General features: G+C 40.1%; 1 protein-coding gene across 1 annotated transcript; it reads right to left on the reverse strand.

Annotated features, from left to right (window-relative positions):
- Positions 1-87: 87 nt before the first annotated feature.
- On the reverse strand, positions 88-20,183 carry cpsf1 (cleavage and polyadenylation specific factor 1). The gene is made up of 38 exons (XM_037794837.1): positions 19,993-20,183; positions 18,523-18,688; positions 18,400-18,427; positions 18,169-18,302; positions 17,993-18,073; positions 17,724-17,875; positions 17,195-17,341; positions 16,871-17,010; positions 15,823-15,933; positions 15,611-15,704; positions 15,440-15,527; positions 14,893-15,045; positions 13,985-14,036; positions 13,373-13,446; positions 13,204-13,278; positions 12,994-13,074; positions 12,627-12,722; positions 12,353-12,532; positions 12,082-12,223; positions 10,962-11,140; positions 10,626-10,765; positions 9,491-9,671; positions 9,174-9,380; positions 8,994-9,083; positions 8,758-8,904; positions 8,453-8,605; positions 8,114-8,230; positions 7,720-7,810; positions 6,080-6,164; positions 4,327-4,468; positions 3,838-3,990; positions 3,483-3,659; positions 1,907-1,973; positions 1,775-1,822; positions 1,534-1,689; positions 651-780; positions 410-548; positions 88-327 (listed from the first exon to the last, which is right to left on the reverse strand). Exons 2-38 carry the CDS (start codon positions 18,664-18,666, stop codon positions 280-282), a joined length of 4,422 nt encoding a protein of 1,473 aa, XP_037650765.1. The 5' UTR covers positions 18,667-18,688; positions 19,993-20,183; the 3' UTR covers positions 88-279.
- Positions 20,184-21,581: the final 1,398 nt, after the last annotated feature.

Below are 21,581 nucleotides of genomic sequence, written 5' to 3' on the forward strand. Positions count from 1 at the left end.
GGTTGCAATCTCAACCTCACTGCTAGATACCACCAGATCCAACACACTGTTCCTTTAAAACTCAATAAACACACAAACACACAAAGCTTGTGTAAATGACTTTTTACTGATTTTTTTGTTTTTATACAAAATATCCTAAGAAAACATGGCTGCCCTCTTTTTTTTCATCTAACGAGTAAGAAAATTAAATCAGGTTTGCACAAAGTTGGCGATAACAAAATGTTTTCTCCGTTCAATATAAAACAGCGTACAGTGGACTTGACGTGTGGAATGTGGCTCTCAGAAATGAGCTGTTACTCTGTCGATCTCCAGAAGGTCGTCGAGGATCTGGTGATGAAAAGAGGATGAAAATTAGAATAAGAAAAAAACTGACTTCGCTGCGTCTTCGCTTCTGTTTTGGTGCACTTACTATGTCTTGCGTTGTACCAATCTTCTTGGCCAGCTCGCTGCGCTCCATCGTGCTGAGGTACAAGTACTTGTTGAGGAGTTCTCCGTCCAGGATGTTTCGCACGGCGTTCTGCAGGCTTCGTCTGTCACAGTGCAGCATTCTGGACGCAGGATAGAAAAGGGTCAGTTATATGTCAAACATCAAATAAACCTGTCACGTCCCTTCTTCTAATGTGTGACGAGTACTGCAGGCGGATGCAAACCTGAAGGCCTTTGGGTTGAGACCAGCGTGATGAGGCAGCATGGTGTTCAGAGCATTTTGCAACATCAGCAGACGGCGATACGTCTTCTCCTGCATGGGGAGGAGCATGCCAACTCCTCCGTCTAGGGTTGCTGTGGCAACACAGATAAAAACACATTTAAAACATTTAACATATTTTAACTTTTTCATCAGTTGCAGGATTTCAATCCTAGATTTAGAAAAGCTGATCGGAACAGTAAAAAATGTGTTTTTATTAAGGGGAGACACCCCAGGTTAATAGTGTAACAAAAATAACTTATAGATATCACCATGAAACTTCCTCAGTTGATTATTTGCACTTGATTACTAATCAAATATGCGCTTATTTGCATAGAATTCCACGACAAAAATCGGAACATTGGATGAAGTCAGGTTCAAAATTCTTGTTTCATTTTGTTGACATATTAGAGTCAAAGTTTTTTATATAGGAGATTTAGTATTTCTCTTTTTATCACTCCATAAAACTTACAAAAAAAATGTTTGGTCCCTAAAATATTTGAATAATCGGGATAATAATTGTGATCTCCATATTGATCAAAAATAATCGTGCGTATCATTTTAGCCATGATCGTGCAGCTCTAGTGTCGAGTCTATTGAACTCCATAATCTCCCCCATGTATAAGTTTTGATTTTCATTCTCGGATACCACGTCCAAAATGTGCTGACTTGACAGAATATCAACTTTCTCAATCAACTGTAGCCAAGAAGAATCTACTTTCTCTGCATCCCATTCGGGATGCTAACTGTCCTCGACCCAGCTGGCTCATCAGCTGACAGAATAAAGTCAGTGTATTCTAATAAAGCCGTTAGCTATAACATGCGGGACAAGCGTCTCGGCCACTTACCGAACCACGTGATGTGCTTGTTGTCCCAGGTCAGAGCCTTTTTGCTGCCAGTGTCCAGAGGTCCTCTGCACGGCATCCGCCAGAAAGTGTTTATGTTCGCTCCGGCGTTGAAGTCGGCTCGCCTCAGCAGGCGCATTCCTCCGAAGCTCTCTTTAGCTGTAACCGCAAACCACACATTACATGACTGCTGGATGTGAATCAACACTGTGAATACATTACATAATTACATATAATTACGTACCTTCAGGTAAATACATATATACATAGAGGTTCTTGTCTCGATCGGACACTAAAAGGAAAAGAAAAGAAAAGCTTAATGAGAACACGAGAACATTTAATTGAATTTGCTTCCTAAGGTCGTTACAAACATTACCCAATAATCCGAGCTGGTTGTTATCCACCATGAACTCGATGCTGTAAACCTCCAGGGGCTTCGCATCCTGTCGCCAAGACAATAGGACAACAGTTAAATCCCAACAGACAGCTACAGTCCCCGAGTTATCTCCAGCTGCCAGAGCTGCTCTCTTCAAGATTAACTCGACTGAATCCAAATACCCACCGGAGACACACCGTCAATATTCACTTGTACCGCTTAATCAATAAACACTCTATTGAGTGTACTGCAGCCCACAACAGGGATTCACACTACACTGGGAATCCTGGGACTTTGTTTTTAAGATAGACCTTCAGCTACAGTCGAAACGCATCGGTCATATTTCAAGCAACACTTAGAGAAATATACATAAATCTATGGGTTCCCAACCTGACCACTTTAGTGGATTATTTCGTGGTGGTAATAATAATTATTATTAAGGCAAAAGAGCCACTTATGTCAATCAACATTACAATGAACGTAACGTACGCATGCAGCTTGGACTTCGCCAAAGCTGTGTGGAATATGAATTGCCAAGTTCGTTGCCTGCGATCTGTTTGCTGAGGACAGCGGACATTCAAAGTCATTCTATGAAGCATTATGAAATCTCATATTCTGTCAGCGTTCAGAGGCTGCTGGTTGCGAGCTTTCTGTAATAGCCAAGCAATGTTAGATATAGTAATAAAGTCAACCGTGACTCAAAGTTAAAAGGTAGGATCGGTAGTGTTCTTCAAAAATGTTGTTACATTAGTTGAAATTCATCCCGACAGCAATTAATAAATCAAATGCTCTGACCAAAAAAAGGAAAGAATTCCGATGAAATGAATGAACGGCCTGCCTGCTTCCTGCCTGCCTGCACTCAGCTTGTGCACTCATTGCGCGTCACCGGAGTCTTTCAAAAGCTGCCAGCTTGACAGCTGTGAGCACTAATAGCCATGTTCATTATGATAATTTTTGGTGGAGTGACTTTGAAGGGAGGCCTGAAGGGACGGACTGTCAGTGTTGCAGACTTGGCGACTTTTATCGCTAGATTTAGGGGCTTTTGGAGCTAATGCTGCTCGCTACTTTCATTGGAAAAGAGTTGGAAACACTGGTCTGAGTTTTTCGGTTGGATCATTTTTAAAATCTAGCGTACTATTGCTAGTTTCTCAGCATTACCAACCCTAGCTTTAACAGAACATTTCTGTATTTTGACTTCAGCATTTCAATAATATTCAGTAATACGTATATTTTGTACGTATCAGCCTATTTTTTTTAAGCCCAGAAGGAACTTGTTTTTCCCGTTTTCCTGGAGTTTTTAAATAGTTTTGATGTGTATTCCCGGTATTAAAACCTAGCCCAAGTTGTAGTTAAACTTCGTCTACACTCAAATACAACCTGCTTATTTGTAAGTATCTGGCCCAAACTCTAACTGTATGAGATCAACTAATTGCCTGCAGTTATTGAAAATTCTCTTTGCTACCTCAGACACTGAAGAAAATATTTTCATCAACAAACAATCACTTTTATAATTATGATTTAGTAAATCACATAAACTCAATTTGACTGAATCAACTCAGTGGAGTTATTTCCTCACCCTGCTGACGAGCGACAGCGTCTTGCTCTCCTCCTGGTAGCGGAGCAGCGAGATACTCTTCATCACGTCGGAAGCCAAGATGAAGTTCTTGATGCTGAACATCTGGTGGATGTAGAGCTGAGTGTCGATGAAGGCCATCCCCGTCAGGTCGTTGTCCTTCAGGGCCCACAGGAAGATCTGCAGGAACACGGAGGAACTCACAACCTTCCTTTTTTACATGCAATACTTCAGCTAATTCCAAATTCAGTTCTAGCACAGTTCAGTAGATACTAGCATCTACTATGAGACAGCAGTGTTTTTTCTAATTCCAGCTATGTGAATTCCCAGAGTTGTGATGCGAGAGTGTGGTTGAGACCTTCTGTCCGATGGCCGACACCAGGTAACCGTGGCAGTGACACAGCGCCGTCACCGGCCCCTTCTGTTCCTTCTCATACAGCACTTTGAACTTGTTCTTGGTGAGCGGCTGGCCCGGCTCTGGCACGACTTCAATCACATCCAGGATCACGATCTGAACAAAAGAATCAAACGAGAAGCGATCAGCAGGTGTTTTCGTATCTTAAGCCCCTTTCATCATAACCTCAACATAACCCTTTGGTTAATTAGGAAGCCACATTGAGATTTAAAAGCTCTTTTACAAGTTGAGATCAAGACAGGGTCAAACAGCAGCATCCAACACGTAACAACATCGAAACACGGCAGCAACAATAGGTACGACAAAAATACATTACATTATAAGGAAAGGACAATAAAATGGCTTTATTCCCATGATAATGTTGGTACTGAGAAGGCCCTTTTGTACAAATAGACAACACCTAGTGTGGTGGTAGTGTAGTGTGCTGCTCACCCGGCCCCTGCAGGTGACCTCCTCCCCCTGCATCAGGCAGGTCCCTGCAGCAATGTAGCCCTTCAGTCCGGACACCGTCTCCTGACTCCTCAGATGCACCGACTTCATACAGGTCACGTGTTCCCACTCCTCCAGGTCGAAGCTGACGGAGACAGAGAGTGGAGTCAGGGTCCATTCACACACCATTTAATACTTTGGCGTTCTTTGTCTGATCATTAAGATTACACATTACATCATTGCCACAAATTTGCTCCTGCGAGACGGTATTGACCTCATGCTGCCTGACCCTTTTTTCTTTTGTGCCGTTGCCTGTTTTGTTTCTTAGCTTCCAGTTGTTATTGCTGCCTATAGCAAATACAAGCAAAAGGTCCTGGTCCTGCTTTTGTTCAAATAGCCTACTATACGTCATAGGGCTGCAACTAATGAGTATTTTCATTTTTGATTAATCTGTCGATTAATTGTTTTGTCTATAAAATGTCAGAATATGGTGGAAATGCCAATCAGTGTTTCCCAAAGCCCAAGATGACGTCCCCAAATGTCTTGTTTAGTCCACAACTCAAAGATATTCAAATCATTTGAATCAAAAATTACTCAAACCGATTAATCGATCATCAAAATAGTTGGCAATTAATTTGACAACTAATTGATTAATCGTTGCAGCTCTAATTAGGATGCTCCAGTAGGTAACTCAAATACACTCAAGAGAGAGCACACCAGTGTCAAGGCTGCATCCTCTGAAGCATGAGCATGAGCTACATCTGTCAACTAATTTGAAAGGGTAGAAAAGGATGGATTATTGTTTTCTGTCAGATCGTTTTTATGATCTTGACATTCATTTCACAGCAGCTAGACAAGAAAAAGACGGAGTGCTGGAGCTTGTTGCAGGAAACAAACTACCAAATCCCCACAGAATTGGTCCAACGAGCATGTGTTTGGTTTTTTACCCTCATAGTTTTTTTTACTTTCTTGTACCAAAGTTGTTTTCTCCCCCTCCCTCCCATGGCAGCGAGAGGCAGTGATGTTAACTGTACTCTCTCACTGACTCGGCGGTTAGGTGATTGGCCGTCGCAGCGTGACGTCGGGCTGCGCTTCTCCAAAAATGTATTCTGTTTCAACTTGTTTTTTGCCCAAACGCACTACCCCTCCCTACTCAAACTAAATGGGAAAACTTGTGTTTTTTACCGCACTGCTGGATCTGGTGTGAATGCAGCTTTAATATTACATCTAAGTAAAAAGCAAAGCTAAGTTAGCCTAGCACTGATCCATCTCTTCACATTATAATAATAACACATCTAAATGTGCTTTGACAGGAAAGATAGCGATACATCTTCACATTCAATCAGTACCCCGACGTAGAGTATAATGCTGAAACACTACAAGCCAGTTACACACTTATGTGCTTCAGCTCTTCACAGAAAAGCGCTCACAGTGGTAGGTAATGATAACGCAGAGCAACTAAATGACCAGGGACTTGGATAAATGACCCGACATTTCCAAATGACCCTCACTGAAGTGAAATGAGGGAAAGCAGCCATGTGGGACTAAATGAACGGTCTATACAGCTTGGATAAATAATCCAAGATTGTCAAACACCATAATTCTCTAAAAGCAGCGAAAGCCTCCACCGGGACGACCTGGCGCAGAGAAAAAGAGTGTGTACCTCTTGATTCATAGGTGCCTAATGTCTATTAAAACAAGGCTTTCTTATTGATTTTGCTAAGGGGTGGCGATGCATAAAGAGAAGAGCTGTTACCGTGTGTTGGGGATGGCCTCCCAGCTGACTGGAGAGATGAGCTGGATGGAGAACTTCTCCTGCTGAGGATTAATGTACCGTTCATCTGCAGGGGGGGACACAGGAGAAACAATAGTGATGTATCCACATGTTTGTGTTGAGGAGGAAAATAAACAGCCAAGTAGGATTACAAATTGGTGCAATGCTGACCTTTAGTAAATGTCACAATATCAGTCTACTAGCAGCTACGAAAGGTTGACTGCACGGCGATCGAAAGTGTGTGAAAAGAAGTCTAACTAGTGGTTGAAATGCTTTCGCAAACACATTATATAAACAGTTGAAAAAGAGTCAGCTAAAAGAAATGTATACATGGTTATACATAAATAATAGCTAAAGATGATGTACAAACTAGGGCTGTCAATGGATTAAAATATTTAATCATGATTAACGTATGATTATCCATAGTTAATCGCAAATTAATGACATATTTTTTATCAGTACAAAATGTACCTTAAAGGGAGATTTGTCAAGTATTTATTACTCTTAACACTGGAGAAGGCAAATATGCTTTCTTTATGCAAATGTATGTATATATTTATTATTGGAAATCAATTAACAACACAAAACAATGACAACTATTGTCCAGAAACCCTCACAGGTACTACATTTAGCATAACAAAATATGCTCAAATCATAACATGGCAAACTGCAGCCCAACAGGCAACAACAGCTGTCAGTGTGTCAGTGTGCTGACTTGACTATGACTTGCCCCAAACTGCATGTGATTATCATAAAGTGGGCATGTTTGTAAAGGGGAGACTCGTGGGTACCCATTGAATCCATTTTCATTCACATATCTTGAGGTCAGAGGTCAAGGGACCCCTTTGAAAATGGCCAAGTTTGGAGCATTATTTAGCCTCCTTCGCGACAAGCTAGTGTTACATTGGTACCAATGTATTCCTTAGATTCTGTAGTTTCATATGATAGCAGTATCTTCTCTATAGCTTTAAAACTTAGTCTGATACAACCTCCGGAATCGCAAGTTGCGTTAAAAAAATTATTGGCATTAACTTTGACAGCCCTAGTACAAACAGTTGAAATATTTAGCTAAAAAGATGAATATATGGTTGAAATAATGGCTAAAAGTAATTTGAGATGTTGAAACAGTTAGCTAAAAGACAGGGACAAAAGGCTGAAATGCCCTTCGTCTAACAATCCAAGTGCAAACTTGACACGGAGGATTCAGTTGTATGAAAAAAAGACTGTCAGCTCCCTTCTAGTGGACATCAGATCATTTGAATTTTCTCTCATTTGATGAATATTGAGAAACAAATATAAAACTAAGTTTAAAACCTGCTCTACGACCTGGCTCTCTTCCTCCTCATCTCAATGTCTGACTCTCTTTCAATCATTTTTAACATAATCCTTTCTGTCTCACTCAGTTTCCTGAAGTACGGAAAATGCTTGAAAATGAGAAGAAACAAGTCCTACTGTCCGCCGCAGACAACAAAAATGAATTGCCGGGTCTTAGGAGGATATACACATTTATATAATTAAATGATCATTAATATTAATTCTAAAATTAATTTAAATGTGTTGGGAACCAGTAATGTAAACAATAGGTGTGTGTGTGTGTGTGTGTGTGTGTGTTCATGTCTGACCTCGATCTATGGTTTCGTACTCCTTCTCCTCTCCAGTCATCCTGGGGATGCGTGTGCAGGGCTCCTTCACACTGGTGCACACTGCATACACCTAAGAGGGAAAAAAAAGTCAAAATCAGACAGAAAAAGTTCACATCAAAGACTAATCCCTTCAAAGTCACCCTCATTGACTTTTTTTTTTTTTTCTCTCGCAGTGAGAAAACTTTAAGGCCAGAGGGCTTTCATCTCAAACTTTTCAAAGCGGCTCGATCGATACGCTTTTTTATTTTTGCATCGCGTTATGCAAGTGGAGGTGTGCGAGTCCGGGGGAATGTGTTTCAGCTTGAATTTGTGTCACGTCGCTGCTTTTTGGTGCCTCTGGTGCTGTGTGGGCTGAGCGAGAGAGGAGCCTTGCCTTGGATTCGACGTGGTAGCCGATGTAGTGGACGGTGCACCTCAGTGGGATTTTTCTGACGGGCCAAGGGGCATCGTAGGACAGATAGGTGGGCAGGACGCTGATCCTCAGCTCGCCCTGTGGGAGAACACACACAGACACACACACACACACTGAGAACTGAAATAATAATATCATTACTACTAAGAACATCAATAATTATTATCATTCAAACTTGTGTGGAATCTCATCCAAAAAAAACGTAAGTGTTGTTTCCGTTCATAGTGGAGTTGTCAGAGAAGAGAACAATACAAATACCTGCTCTATCACTACCAAAGTGAGTGTGTGTCCTCTGTGTACCTGTTTGTTGAAGTAGAGGAAACCTTTTGGGCAGTTGATGTTATGGAAGGGTGAGAAAGACTCGATGGAGCCATCGATGGACATGGGGTGAAGCCTCATGGCTCCGCGAGAGGTGACCAGCATCCAGTGAGGAGACGGACCGCAGATAAACACCTGGGGACAGCAAGGAAATGTGGAGCAGCTATTTTAGACCTTGACACACCAAGCGGACGGTCGGACATCGGTGAGCGTCTGTCGACCTAGTTTTTTGCGAATAGTGCTGGTGCAGCAATAAGAAGTTCTAAAATAAAAAAGTGCTTCCTCACCCCTGAGTATCCAGAGATGTCCTCAAAGTATCTGAATCTGGCAATCCGACTTTTCACAGCTGAACTCTCCTCGGTGGCGCCGCTCTCCGCCTTCTTATCTTTCTTAAGCTTTGACTTCTTTTCTCTGAAGTTAATGTTGTGGGGCACCTGTGCAGAGTAAAGTAGCACAGTTAAGATTTCACTTCATTCAAGTTTTTCACATGATTGAATCCATCCTTATCAGTGTTAGCTCTTACTTTTTTGAAGCGCACTTTCAGGTTGTTCTGTGGCTGCTGTTGATCATACGGGAACGCTTCGTAGATCAGAAGCTCCTGTTCCACATGGACCTAGAAAACAAGAAAAACACTTTTTGTTATACCCTGTTTTTCTTTAAAATTTATATTTTGTGTTCAGTGAAACACAAACAAAACACTCACCAGTAAATATGGTCTGCTGTAATTGTAGCCGAGGGAAACCAAAGACACCTCTTTGACGAGGGGGATATCTCCTTGACGTGTTACTTCTTCCTTTTTGCCCTCTCCCTGTGCTGCTGATTGGCCAGACGAACTGTCCACCAGCACTCTCTGACCAACTGGGAAGTTCTTCACCAGGAACACCAATCGCCATTCTGGGAGCTGGTAGATCTGTTCAAATAAAAAACAAAGACTGTGAACAAAAGGAAGTATAGAAACAGCATTAACATGCTGATTAATATAGTGTATACATTCTTATGATGTAACATATACCCCCATACCTCCATTACACCATTCTCCCTGCAGATAATGCACCAGTGGCTGGGTTCTGCTTTGCTTGAGCTTCCGTCGCTTCCAAAAAGCCCTTGTCCTCCATAGCTGCGGCCGAGTTCGTCCCTTCCATGCGCTACACTGGCGTTCGAGTCTCCATACAGCATTTCCTCCTCATCGTCCACTGCGTTACTACACACACATTTAAAGGGATAGTTCAGGTGTTTTGAAGTGGGGTTGAATGAGGTACTTATCCATAGACAGTGTATCACCTGCAGTAGATGACGGTCGGCACGCCCCCAGTTTGGGGAAGCACACAGGAGGTATTGCACGGGAGCAAAGCAATATACTGCTACGGACGGGGCCGACATAACGTATTTTAGCCATCTAATAACATTAATAAAAGTATACGCTATGTTTATATATTAATAATAATAATAATATTTTCACCGCTTTACCTTGCCATCAGACAACCCTTTCTAACCAGGATCTGAAGCCGTTGTATCCATCTATGCTCTCGCCAAAGCCACCAGACTCTATTGAAAAACTCTGTAATTTTACCTCGCAGAGCACAGGGGTTGCTGGTCTACTGCTGGCTCGATCGGTTAGTTTGTGCTAATATGTGTCTTTGGTGAATCTGAACAAACCAAAGTCACACAGTAACACAAACAAACTAACCGATTGAGGCAGCGGCAGACCAGCAACTCTCGTGTTCTGTGAGGTAAAATAACATTTTTCGGAGTCTGGTTGCTTTGGCGAGAGCATAGATAACGGTTTCAGTTCCCCGTCGGAAACATAGACTGTACAGCTGTCTCACGGCAAGTTAAACCAGCAAAAATATTTCTAAATATGTCGTAAACTTAAACAGATATTGACTTTTTTAGGTGGACCTTTCTCTTAGGTGGCTAAAATAAGTTTTGCTGCTGCCCGCGTCCATAGCAGTACAACGCTTTGGTTCCGTGTGGTAACTCCTGTCTGCTTCTCCAAACTCGGGGCGTGCCGACCGTCATCTACTGTAGGTGAAAAGTACCTTATACACCCCACGTAAAATCATCTGAATTATCTCTATAACATCAATCAATTCATAACTAGCTAGGACATGTGGCGACTGGTTGTGTGTTTCTGGTATGGAGATGATGCTCTTACCTGAGGTCGTGGATGATGGTCTCTGTTTCAGACTGACTCCTGATGACGGTGTCCTCTTTGACGGAGGAGCTCACTTTGTTTTCTGTGGTGAACATTCCACTTAGGTCTCGGTAAGCACACAGCGAGATCACGCGTGATTGCTGTTGAATGATGAGCGGTTTTATACAAGTTAATTACAGATAAATCCAGTTGCTAAATGAAGGAGTGTGATGATGTTGCACATTTGCATGTTGCACACAATTGAGCAGAGTGATGCTGCTAGAGTTTGTCCAGCAGGGGGCGTATTTGTCTAATGAAAAGCCTCTAAAAAAGGACTGATGAGCATGATTTACTCACAGTGGGGATCTGTGGTTTCTGCAGGGACAGCCGGTGAGTCTTCCCCATGTACGAGTCGGTCTTGAGCGCAAACATGGTGACCACCCCCTCAGCAGTCATGATGACCACGTAAGGGTCCGCCACGGAGCAATGAACTATGGGAGAGCCCAAGTCCACAGGGATGAAGTGGAGCTGCGTCACTGAAAGCAGAATTAAAAGAGAACATGTCAGTGAAACAGGTTGCCAATATGTTTAATGCCTTCAATTTGCTTTAATATTACGCATGTATCCTTCTTTACTCCTGCAACCATTTGCTATGGACCGCAGAACTTGCCAAAATCAAAAATAAATGGCTCGATAAACAATTAAATATGTCATTACATGCAGCAAAAATATTATTAAAGATAAATGTAGCCATTAATTAATTGATAAAATGTGACATAAATTGAAATGTACGTTTTAATTTGTTTCTTTATTTATTTATCTTTGTATTAATTGCCTTATTTATTTACCCTTCTGTTTAATTGTGCCTTTTATTTGATCATATATTCATTTTTATAAATCTTTAAATGTATTTATTCATTTTTGCATTTATTTTTATTTACTTTTTTGCATTTATTTTAAAAAATTTTAATGTGTGTATTTATTTATGTATTTATTTATTTATGCACAATTTTTCCTCTACATTTCACCCCTTATTTATTTCCCCAAAGTTATTTATTTCTATATTATTTTTTTATACATTTCTTTACACGTCTTCATGCATTGCTACCTCATTATGCAAATAAATACATTTACAAATTTATAAAATAAACACATAAATAAATAAAAGGTCAAACTAAACAGAATTGTAAATAAAAAGGGGAATTAATAAGAAGTAAATAAATTAGGAAGCAAATCAAAACAGAAATATCAGTTTATGTCACATTTTATAAGTTAATTAATGGCTACATTTATTTTTAATATTATTTTTGCTACATTTAATGATATATTTATTTATTCATTTGTTGAGTCATTTATTTTATTATTCATTTTTTATTTATTTTTTTTATCCGGTTCCGTTCTGCATAATTTGCTACTGCAACAACTAAATGCAAAAATATAATTATCACTTTTTTAACCTAACATTATCCTATCTTACCTCCTTCCAGTAGCCGAATACCCATGGGGGAGACTTGGATGATGTACTTGTTGTCACCGATGTTTCCAGCAAACACAGTGGGTCCCTGGGTAGCAAAACCACTGGTGTCCAACTCCATGATCTCCTGACCTGTCTGAAGGATCTGCACAAAAATACAGCCAAGGCCCATTAGGTAACACCCAAATGATAGATGATATGATATCATAGATAGGTTTAGTTTTTCCCTAGCGTTAACTAAGTTCTATTCAAGTGTATTAACGTGTGTTTTTACCATGGTTGAATCCTCCCTGCTCAGAATGAGAAAGCCGTGCTTCTTCGTATCATCCTCCAGAGGAGGCTCTGGCTTTTCCTCCTCCACTTTCTCCTTCTCTTCCTTGTCCTTTTCTCCCTCTTCACCATCCTCACCGGTCTCTGTCTCAGTCCCGTCCTCTGAATCATCGCTTTTTGCAGCCTGGGAAAAGAGCGAGAAACATCTTACTGTCAAAAAACAAACAAACATTCATTAGAGTGAAACCCTGAGGCTGTTTAGCAGAAAGACACAGTACTTTTTTGTCTTCCTTGACTTCATTTGAGATGACTGTCCACATGTCGTGGCAACCTGGCAACTCAAACGTAGTGACTACTTGGGGTCGGATGCTTCTCTGAGAACAGAAAGGAAACAAATTACAATAAGCAAGTAAAAGTCAGAGGCAGTACAATGTGCATTTCCAGGCAAACTGAGCTTGTGTCTGAGTGTTTACAGGCTACTCCGTCGTTCTCTGAGGCAGCCCTGGTAGACCCAGACTTTACTGTAGCACCATCACTGGACCTGTGGCAGATGGCCCTCACGACCACAGGTTTTTAGGATGGTGCGGTAACATTTATCATGCATCGTGCATTAAAACAACACACAACATCAGTGGGAGGTTTTACCTGAAGTACAGACAGTGCACCGTTCTTGCCGTAGCCAGAGCATACCACAACCTCCAGGTCAGGCTCGGGGTTGTTCTGGAACTGTGGGTAAGATGAACATCACAAGTCAGAAACCTCAAAATACAATTCTTGGGAAAACAAGTGATAGGGAACATCTACAGTAACCAATCTACAGAGACGCTAGAAAGTGTTTTAATTGTGTTTTAATACCTCTTCAGACAAGAAGGCAGGTTCACCCATGGAGGCATTCACACAAGGTCCAATGTTGAGTATGCTGTCACACACCTGTATGAAAACACAGAAAATCAGTCACCTTCCACAAAGGACCTGCATTTACATAAAAGGCAATTAAGCTCTGGGTTGTTGTTGTTTTGTTTACCTCAAAGGAGTAGGTGGCCAGCTGAGTGCCTGACTGAGCCTCACTTCCATACACCTCTATCTCATCCACCTCATCTGACAAAACAAAGCTGAGTGAAACACAATTGGCATAGAGCTGGGCGATAAATCCATCCATTCATTATCTGTAACCGCTTATCCTATTCAGGGTCGCGGTGTGGGCGATAAATTGATTTCATCAATCAATTCAAATTCATGTTTAAAAATGAAAACTGATTTTCACTTTAACTATGATAATTATGATACGGAACTGCTGTCGCTTCCCCGAGCTCCCGTAGTTCATAGTAAAAGTGCAAGTTCTCAGAGACTGCACAATGTGCACAACACAGGTTTAATCAATTTTACAAATGTGCTTTTTATCTAGGGATACAAAACATTATTTTCAAGAGGCATCTTTTATTTACTGTATTAAAAAAAAGTTAAGCATGGTGAACGATAATAATTCCTTTGACTTTTTTTAGGTCTAGTTTGTTTTTAAGACATTTTTTTTTGATTAAAATGATAAATCGGATGTGATGTGAGAAAACACCGACCCCTGGATTGGCAGATAACACACACATTTCTGGCACATATCAAAAATGAAATTTGAACATACCCGTCCAGTTGGTGGAAGATTCCATTCGCTTCTTTTTGCTCGGTGGTTCTTCCTGGAATTCATTAGCGCTGATTTAGTTTATTGGCTATGTTGGAGACAAGCTGTCAAATAAAATCCTTCCAAGTGCAGTGAGTGCTGTACATGTTTACTTTGAAAGATTGACAAGCACCTTATCTAAACTAATTGCAGAAACTACACAAGCATAAATCAAGTGGAAATAAAGATGGCATTTCAACAGTGCTTCACAACAAAAGGCTATACAGTGGAAACCTCTTATAGTAATCACGTCTGTCCAGGTCAAATAGACCGGCCGGCTCTGTATCACTGCAGCACGACTGGTGCATGCAGATAAATGGCGCCCCTTTGCCGGGGCTCCTTGCTCGTTCACCCAGTGAGTAGCATGGAGGGGAGGCGGGCGCCATTCGTCTGCATACTGCTGCCTGCACTGCAGTAGCGCAGAGCTGGTTGAGGATCTGCAGAGTTTTACTTTAAGGGGGCATTACGTGACCAGGGATTATCAATCCACTGGACAAGGGCGGCTTCAACCACAGGTGCTTTCCCCGTGCACATTCATTTTTCATTGAGAGAAATTGACTCTCTTTTTCCCCCATCATGATTTCAATGTGCGTGCAGCGCCAGTCGGCCAGTGAGGCAAAGTATCAAGGGAGTAAATTAAAAGCAAAACAAAAATGTAATTAACGTTACTCTAACATAGCTTTAAAATGTTTTTCCATATGTTGTCATGTATGAAAAGACCCAAAATGAACACTCTAAGCGGAATACTCGATTACTATAAGCATATTATTTAAACAGCATTTACATAGGAATGATTCTGTCCCAAGCTTCTTGATCCATATAAGTGGTTTCCCCTGTATTAAAAGTCACATTTTATGCAGTCACATACGTACCTGTTTATCTTTATCTTTATCCTCATTTTCTCCGTCCTGATTTTCTTTGCCCTCCTCTGGTGGCGTCTCCTGAAGTTTCTCCGTGTACTTCAGGAGCAGCGAGTTTCCGAGACGGGAACCCAGAAAAAGGTAGCCGGGCTCCATGGTCACCATCTGGAAGAGGGAAGCCCAGAGTGTGAGGCATCAGTTTCTATTCTAAATCCTCTAAAAGCTGACAGATTTAGTGGATATCCAGTATTTACTTTATACCCTAAAAGGTCAGCCAGATATAAGAAAATACCTGTGGCTTTTGGGTAAAGTCTGACGTTTTTTCATCTCACAGCTCATATATTTTTAGTGTAAAAATGGTCATATTTGTAGCATTCGGCAGCTTTAATCTTACTAGTACTGGTATTAGTTTTGAAAACCCAGTCAGTCAAACCCTAATCCCTCCAGTGTTTTGTGTGCTATTGTGTTGTTTTGAAACATAAAAAAAGGGTATTTGTTTAAGATAGAGACTTCCTGTCTCATCCAACCATCATTGCTCACAGTTACAGGCAGAACTTACGCAGGTCGTCAGGACGCTGGCAGCAGCTTTGTCAAAGTGGAAAGCCCGGACGCTTCTCATGCCGTCAGTTATGAGGGTCAACACGTAACTGCAAGACAACAACAGTCAGTGAAGATTCATTAACTAACACCATTGTTTATGTACGTTCTGGTGGTGCTTTCACAGACTCACATTTCTCCTCCTTTCAAAGAGATGACCATCTTGTCATAGGCAATAAAGTCAGACTGGGAACAGTCTAGAGTGATCCTCACTTCCTCCTGCACACCTGGGTAACCAAGACACATTATCTAGTGATGAGCATTACAGAATATTAATATGTAAAGTAACAAGGCCAGATATCAAAGATACCTGTACAGGTGTGTGTTTCTGATGGTATTGCTTACGCAGAGGGAACGCTGTGGTGCCATTTGTCTGAGAGTTGAGAGCAACTCCGTACGGTGGAACACTCTGGTTCAGATAGAGCAATGAATTCACTGCAAACACCACCACACCACCTAAAGAGATTTGACATGTGATGAAAGAAGCAACAACAACAACAAACACTTTAGCAATGCAGCACACTTCCTCACATAGGGTAAATTCTAGGGCTGTCAAAGTTAACACGGTAATAACGCAAATTTGTGTTAACGCCACTAATTTCTTTCACGCACTAAAACCTCTTAACCTCTTAAAAATCCACAAGCCACCGTGAAGATTGAAGATCCTAAAATCGTATGAAACTAGACGACTATGTAATCCACTGGTACCAACCATGTCATACTAGCTTTTCAGGAAGTAGGCTAAATAATGCTCCAAACTTGCGCTAAATTTTGGCGAGGATAAACTGGCAAGGCCATTTTCAAAGGGGTCCCTTGACCTCTGACCTAAAGATATGTGAATGAAAATGGGTTCTATGGGTACCCACGAGTCTCCCCTTTACAGACATGCCCACTTTATGATAAATCACATGCAGTTTGGGGCAAGTCATAGTCAAGTCAGCACACTGACACCTGTTGTTGCCTGTTGGGCTGCAGTTTGCCATGTTATGATTTGAGCATATATTTTTTAATATGCTAAATGCAGTACCTGTGAGGGTTTCTGGACAATATTTGTCATTGTTTTGTGTTGTTAATTGATTTCCAATAATAAATATATACGTACATTTGCATAAAGAAAGCGTATTTTCTCACTCCAGTGTTGATAAGAGTAATACATACTTGACAAATCTCCCTTTCAGATACATTTTGAACAGATACAAAATCTGCAATTAATCGTCATTATGGACTATGGACAATCATGCGATTAATTGCAATTAAAATATTTTAATCGATTGACAGGCTTATTAAATTCATATCTAACACTCCAACAGAAATGATCTTCATGGTGGACTGGGAACTTAGCGACCACACTGTTCATAAGTAGTGTCAAAAAGAGAGAATTCTCTGAGCTCACCGATTGGCTTGGGAACAGGCATGACCATCGTACAGTCAAAAGGCAGATTACTGAGAGACCAGATGACAGGATGAACCTTCTGCATTATGTTGAGGGAGATGGCAACAATGCCACAAGTGTCCTGACGCACAGCCACACGCCTGGCAGAATGATCAGAAAATAGAAGTTATACATTAAATCAAAATTGGCATGCTAAAGAATGAGAAGTAAAAAAGTCAGGGCCATATTTATAGTAAACAAAGCCACTATTTGCAATAAACTTAATTTAGACTTGAATGAAACATGAAAAGGTGGTTGTTATAGCTGATAATGTGGTGGACTGACCCAGGCCATGTCTGGTTGGGCTCAAACAGGATGAGCAACGTGGGCTCATAGTAGCCATGGAGGAACTTCATGTCGATGATGTTTAGCAGCTTCTCGTCCAGCTCACGGACGTCAATGATGTAGCTGGGTAGGAAGCTGGATTTAGGTCTGTAGATGAGAGACAGTGATAGAAGTTACATATTCATGTGTATAGTAATCATTAAAGAGTATCTATTCGTGTCAGACATGATTAGATAACTATCGACCAGCAGAATAAAAGTGGAAATTTGTATTCAAATGTTTGAATCCATCCTTTTTTTGTTCTTCTAACCATGGATATACATTTATGGCAACTACAATACAAACAGCTACAACTAAAATGGGTGGAGGGGTGTGAAATTCACACATTTGGTACAAACAAAACCATGATACGGTTTCAGTCCCACTGGAAATCGACATGTAAACATTTGTGGTGCTGTGAGGGATTTAGGATACAAGTGTCAACCAGACTCTAGAAGACATTAATCAGCAGAGTGGACTGTAGGCATACCCTTCTCCAACTCCACCCTCCTGTTCATCAGTAAGAGTGTCCTTCCTGAATGGCAACACCACAAGCTGGGTGCCATAAACGAGCATCACAGCACAGCGATTCTCTGGATCTACACGGACAATGGGAATATGTACGTTCTGTACAAAACCATCCTGAAAATTGCAAAAAGAGAGCAAATTAATAAAACAATTTGTTCAATTGTGCCTGTCAATATTTACTATAATTTAAACAGATAATGCTACTGAACACATATTTTAGTTTCTACATACTCTAAGCTCTGGCTCCTCAAAGTAATGGAGAGACAGAGTCTTGAGGTCGTGTGTCCCGGGGTCATACTCCACTACAGACAACTGTTGAGAGAACAAACACACCCAGAGGACAGTCAAAAAACAATTTTAGGCAGTTTATAATTCAGTTAGGCAGTGAACAGTTTAGACAATGATACCTTGGCATCTTTGAAACTGAGAAGGAGTGCATCTCTGTTGGCTCCAACAAGCTGCACACTGGCCATGGACATAATATTGCCAAAGAGAGAAAAGGATGCCACCTGCTCCAGCTTCTCCTTTCGAGATTTGGAATCTGTAGGGAGGAGGAGGAGAGTGTGAAGTTGGACGACAAAGGCACTGATTTTATATCATTCATTAATGTATACTTTGCGTATGACGTCTAGACATACCTGAAGACTTGTCAGCCTTTGATGTACTCTGAAATGATGACATAAATATCATATATCAGAAAAAAATGCTTGTACTTCAAAACTTGGCGCAATGAAACAAATCAAGTGGAGACTTATGGTTACCTCCACATCATGAATAATCCTGTAGACAAACAGTTGAGACGTTCCAGCAACGACCAAATTCTTCTCCTTGCTGGATATGAAGTTGCAGTAGACAGAAAACTCCACCGCAGTGGGTGTGTGTGCTTGTCTGTACACGGCATACATCCTGGAAGGGTTCCCTCAGCATCTGACAGGCAAGCCAGTCATGTTAATATCATCTCTTTACACCACTTTGTTATTTATTAATTAAGATATAAACCAAACATGTATTTTCAAAGTCTGCCTCCAAAGAAAATTTAATTTTAAAAAGCATTGTGTTCGTACAACAAAGAAGAGTATGTATATTTCAGTCTGTGGGGTGGATTTGTGGAATGGGTTAGGTGATGGGTAGAAACGGAGCACAAATATAAATCACTTTAAAAAGCTATACAAAAAAATATATTTTTGGGAGGTATATGGTTGAGGAAGAGTTGTGTAAAGGGTTGGTTTATATCTACTTTTTAACTCCAGATGGATATGTGGGTTGTAAATAAACTTGGGATGCTGTTCATATATTTAATTTGGGATGTAAATAAATCTGGGATAGTTTATATATTATATTATATTATCATTCTATGATATATGAGTTATTAGAGGAGAAGTGAGAAAGGGGTAGGGAAATATAAGTTGTACTTCTACCTACTCCTTTTTTGGACACTATTACTCTTGTTTTGTTTGTAATTATTTTGTATCTGTTTTCATTTATTTTTATGTTCGAAATAAAGTCTTTCATTCATTCATCCAAAGTAAACTGGAGTGGCTAGTGATCACTGGCTTAGCAGTGTGAAACCATGCTGAACTGCTATATCTAGTGAATAGTGTGATAAACTACATGCCAGATTAAACATAGCACTCCACCCTTCATTAAAAGTTTATAACCAATGCCTATATATATATTTGTTATCATTCCAGTAAACGTGTTATGATCTACTGACATCATAGACTGCATAAACACATATACTACATGTTACTGTAATTAGCTGTACAGTATATACAGCCAGTAAAAGCACTTCTTAATGACCTCATAACGTCAAGAACATCCCTGCAGGATAAACGTCAGTTAGCTTAAACCGTTAATCTACCAACTAACATTAGCCAGCTGGATAATTAGCCTCCTCCTGATAGCTAACGTCCACGTTTAGTCAGAGAAGCAAGTAACACCACAGCCATTTAGTCATGTTGTTAGGACTAAGCTAATGTGAAGGTCTCCACCGAGTTATCTCCAGATAACGAATGTATGGATGTATGGCCATGCTAGCAACGCGCTATGTTAGCAACGAGCTACGTTAGCAACGAGCTACGTTAGCAACGAGCTACGTTAGCAACGCGCTAACGTTCCTGTTTGTAGTTAGCATACTAGCTAGCATATTAGCTAGCATGGCACAGCGCGCTGCACCGGACTATTTGTTCGCATGTTTTTTTGCAAATCATGAATTAAACTTGTAAACGTACCTATTTCAAACACGTTATCAGAGTCTGTAGCTTTATTGTTCCTTCTTCTGTTTACATTCAGGGTGTCATAGTTTGTTACTAGTTTAAGATGGCTATCAGGTAGCCAGGTAAGCTAACGCTAGGCTAGCTGTCGTTCTGTGTTGTCGCTGCCTCGCTCTTCTTCTTCTTCGTTTTCATTTCCGGCAGAGTGGCTGTTCCGAGGTGTGCTGCTGCCCCCCGCAGTTTGAACAAATACTCAGTTTTTAATATCTTTTAAAACACACATTGGGGCAGTCTCACAAATTATAATTATACATTTATTTATATATATAAATATATATATTTATAATACAAATTACTATTGTCATGTTTTAGTAAGTCAGGTTTAGTTTAGTTATTTAAATCAAAATTTAAATAAATACTTTTTCAAAGCAAAAGTCCTCATAATTGAGGTTGAAAACAGTTCAGTGTGATGCAATTTAATAAAAAAGTGTACCCGTCTAAAGCAAAATGTTGTGCGAATGTCACATCAAATTAATTTGATTTGATTAATAGTGAAAAAGCAAGCTTTATATTTACAGTTAAATTATACTTCTACAATATAGTATTTTTTATTTCCTGTTTTTTTACTGTTTATTTACTATATCTTTATTGTTTACTTGTTTATTTATTAGATCTTGTTTTGTTTTTTTACTGATGCCTCTTGTTGTCTTCACTGTCGCCCTTTGCTGCTGTAATACAGCAAATTTCCCCGCAGTGGGACTAATAAAGGATTATCTTATTTTATCTTATCTCATTGAGGGACCAAACTGTATATTCTATTTTTTAATATCTTTAAAAACACACATTGGGGCAGTCTCACATAGTAATGTCATGTTTTAGTAAGTCAGGTTTAGTTCAGTTATTTAAAGCAACATTTAAATAAATACCTTTTCAAAGCAAAAGTCTTCATAATTGAGGTTGCAGATCATAAAGTGTATATAAAGATGCAGATGCAGATCCACCATGTTCCTTTGAGTTCAGGGATCCCTGGCAAAATAAGGGGTAGTTTAGTCTCTGTTTATTTGCTGCAATTTAGCAGGAGGACAAAATATACAGAAATTACAATATAGTCTTTTTTTATGTCCTGTTTTTTTTATGGTTTACTTACTATATCTTTATTGTTTACTTGTTTATTTATTAGATCTTGTTTTCTTTTTTACTGATGCCTCTTGTTGTCTTCACTGTCCCCCTTTGCTGCTGTAATACAGCAAATTTCCCCACAGTGGGACTAATAAAGGATTATCTTATTTTATCTTATCTCATCGAGGGACCAAACTGTATATTCTAGTTTTTAATATCTTTTAAAACACACATTGTGGCAGTCTCACAAATTATTGTGATGCTTTTTTAGTAAGTCAGGTTTAGTTTAGTTATTTAAAGCAAAATTTAAATGAATACTTTTTCAAAGCAAAAGCCTTCATAATTTGAGGTTGGAGATCATAGAGTGTATATAAAGATGCAGATGCAGATCCACCATGTTCCTTTGAGTTCAGGGATCCCCTCCCTTTAGTCTCTGGTTATTTGCTGCAATTTAGCAGAAGGACAAAATATACAGAAATTACTCTTTA

Source organism: Sebastes umbrosus, chromosome 15 (genome assembly GCF_015220745.1).
Source record: "Sebastes umbrosus isolate fSebUmb1 chromosome 15, fSebUmb1.pri, whole genome shotgun sequence".
NCBI lineage: Eukaryota > Metazoa > Chordata > Actinopteri > Perciformes > Sebastidae > Sebastes > Sebastes umbrosus.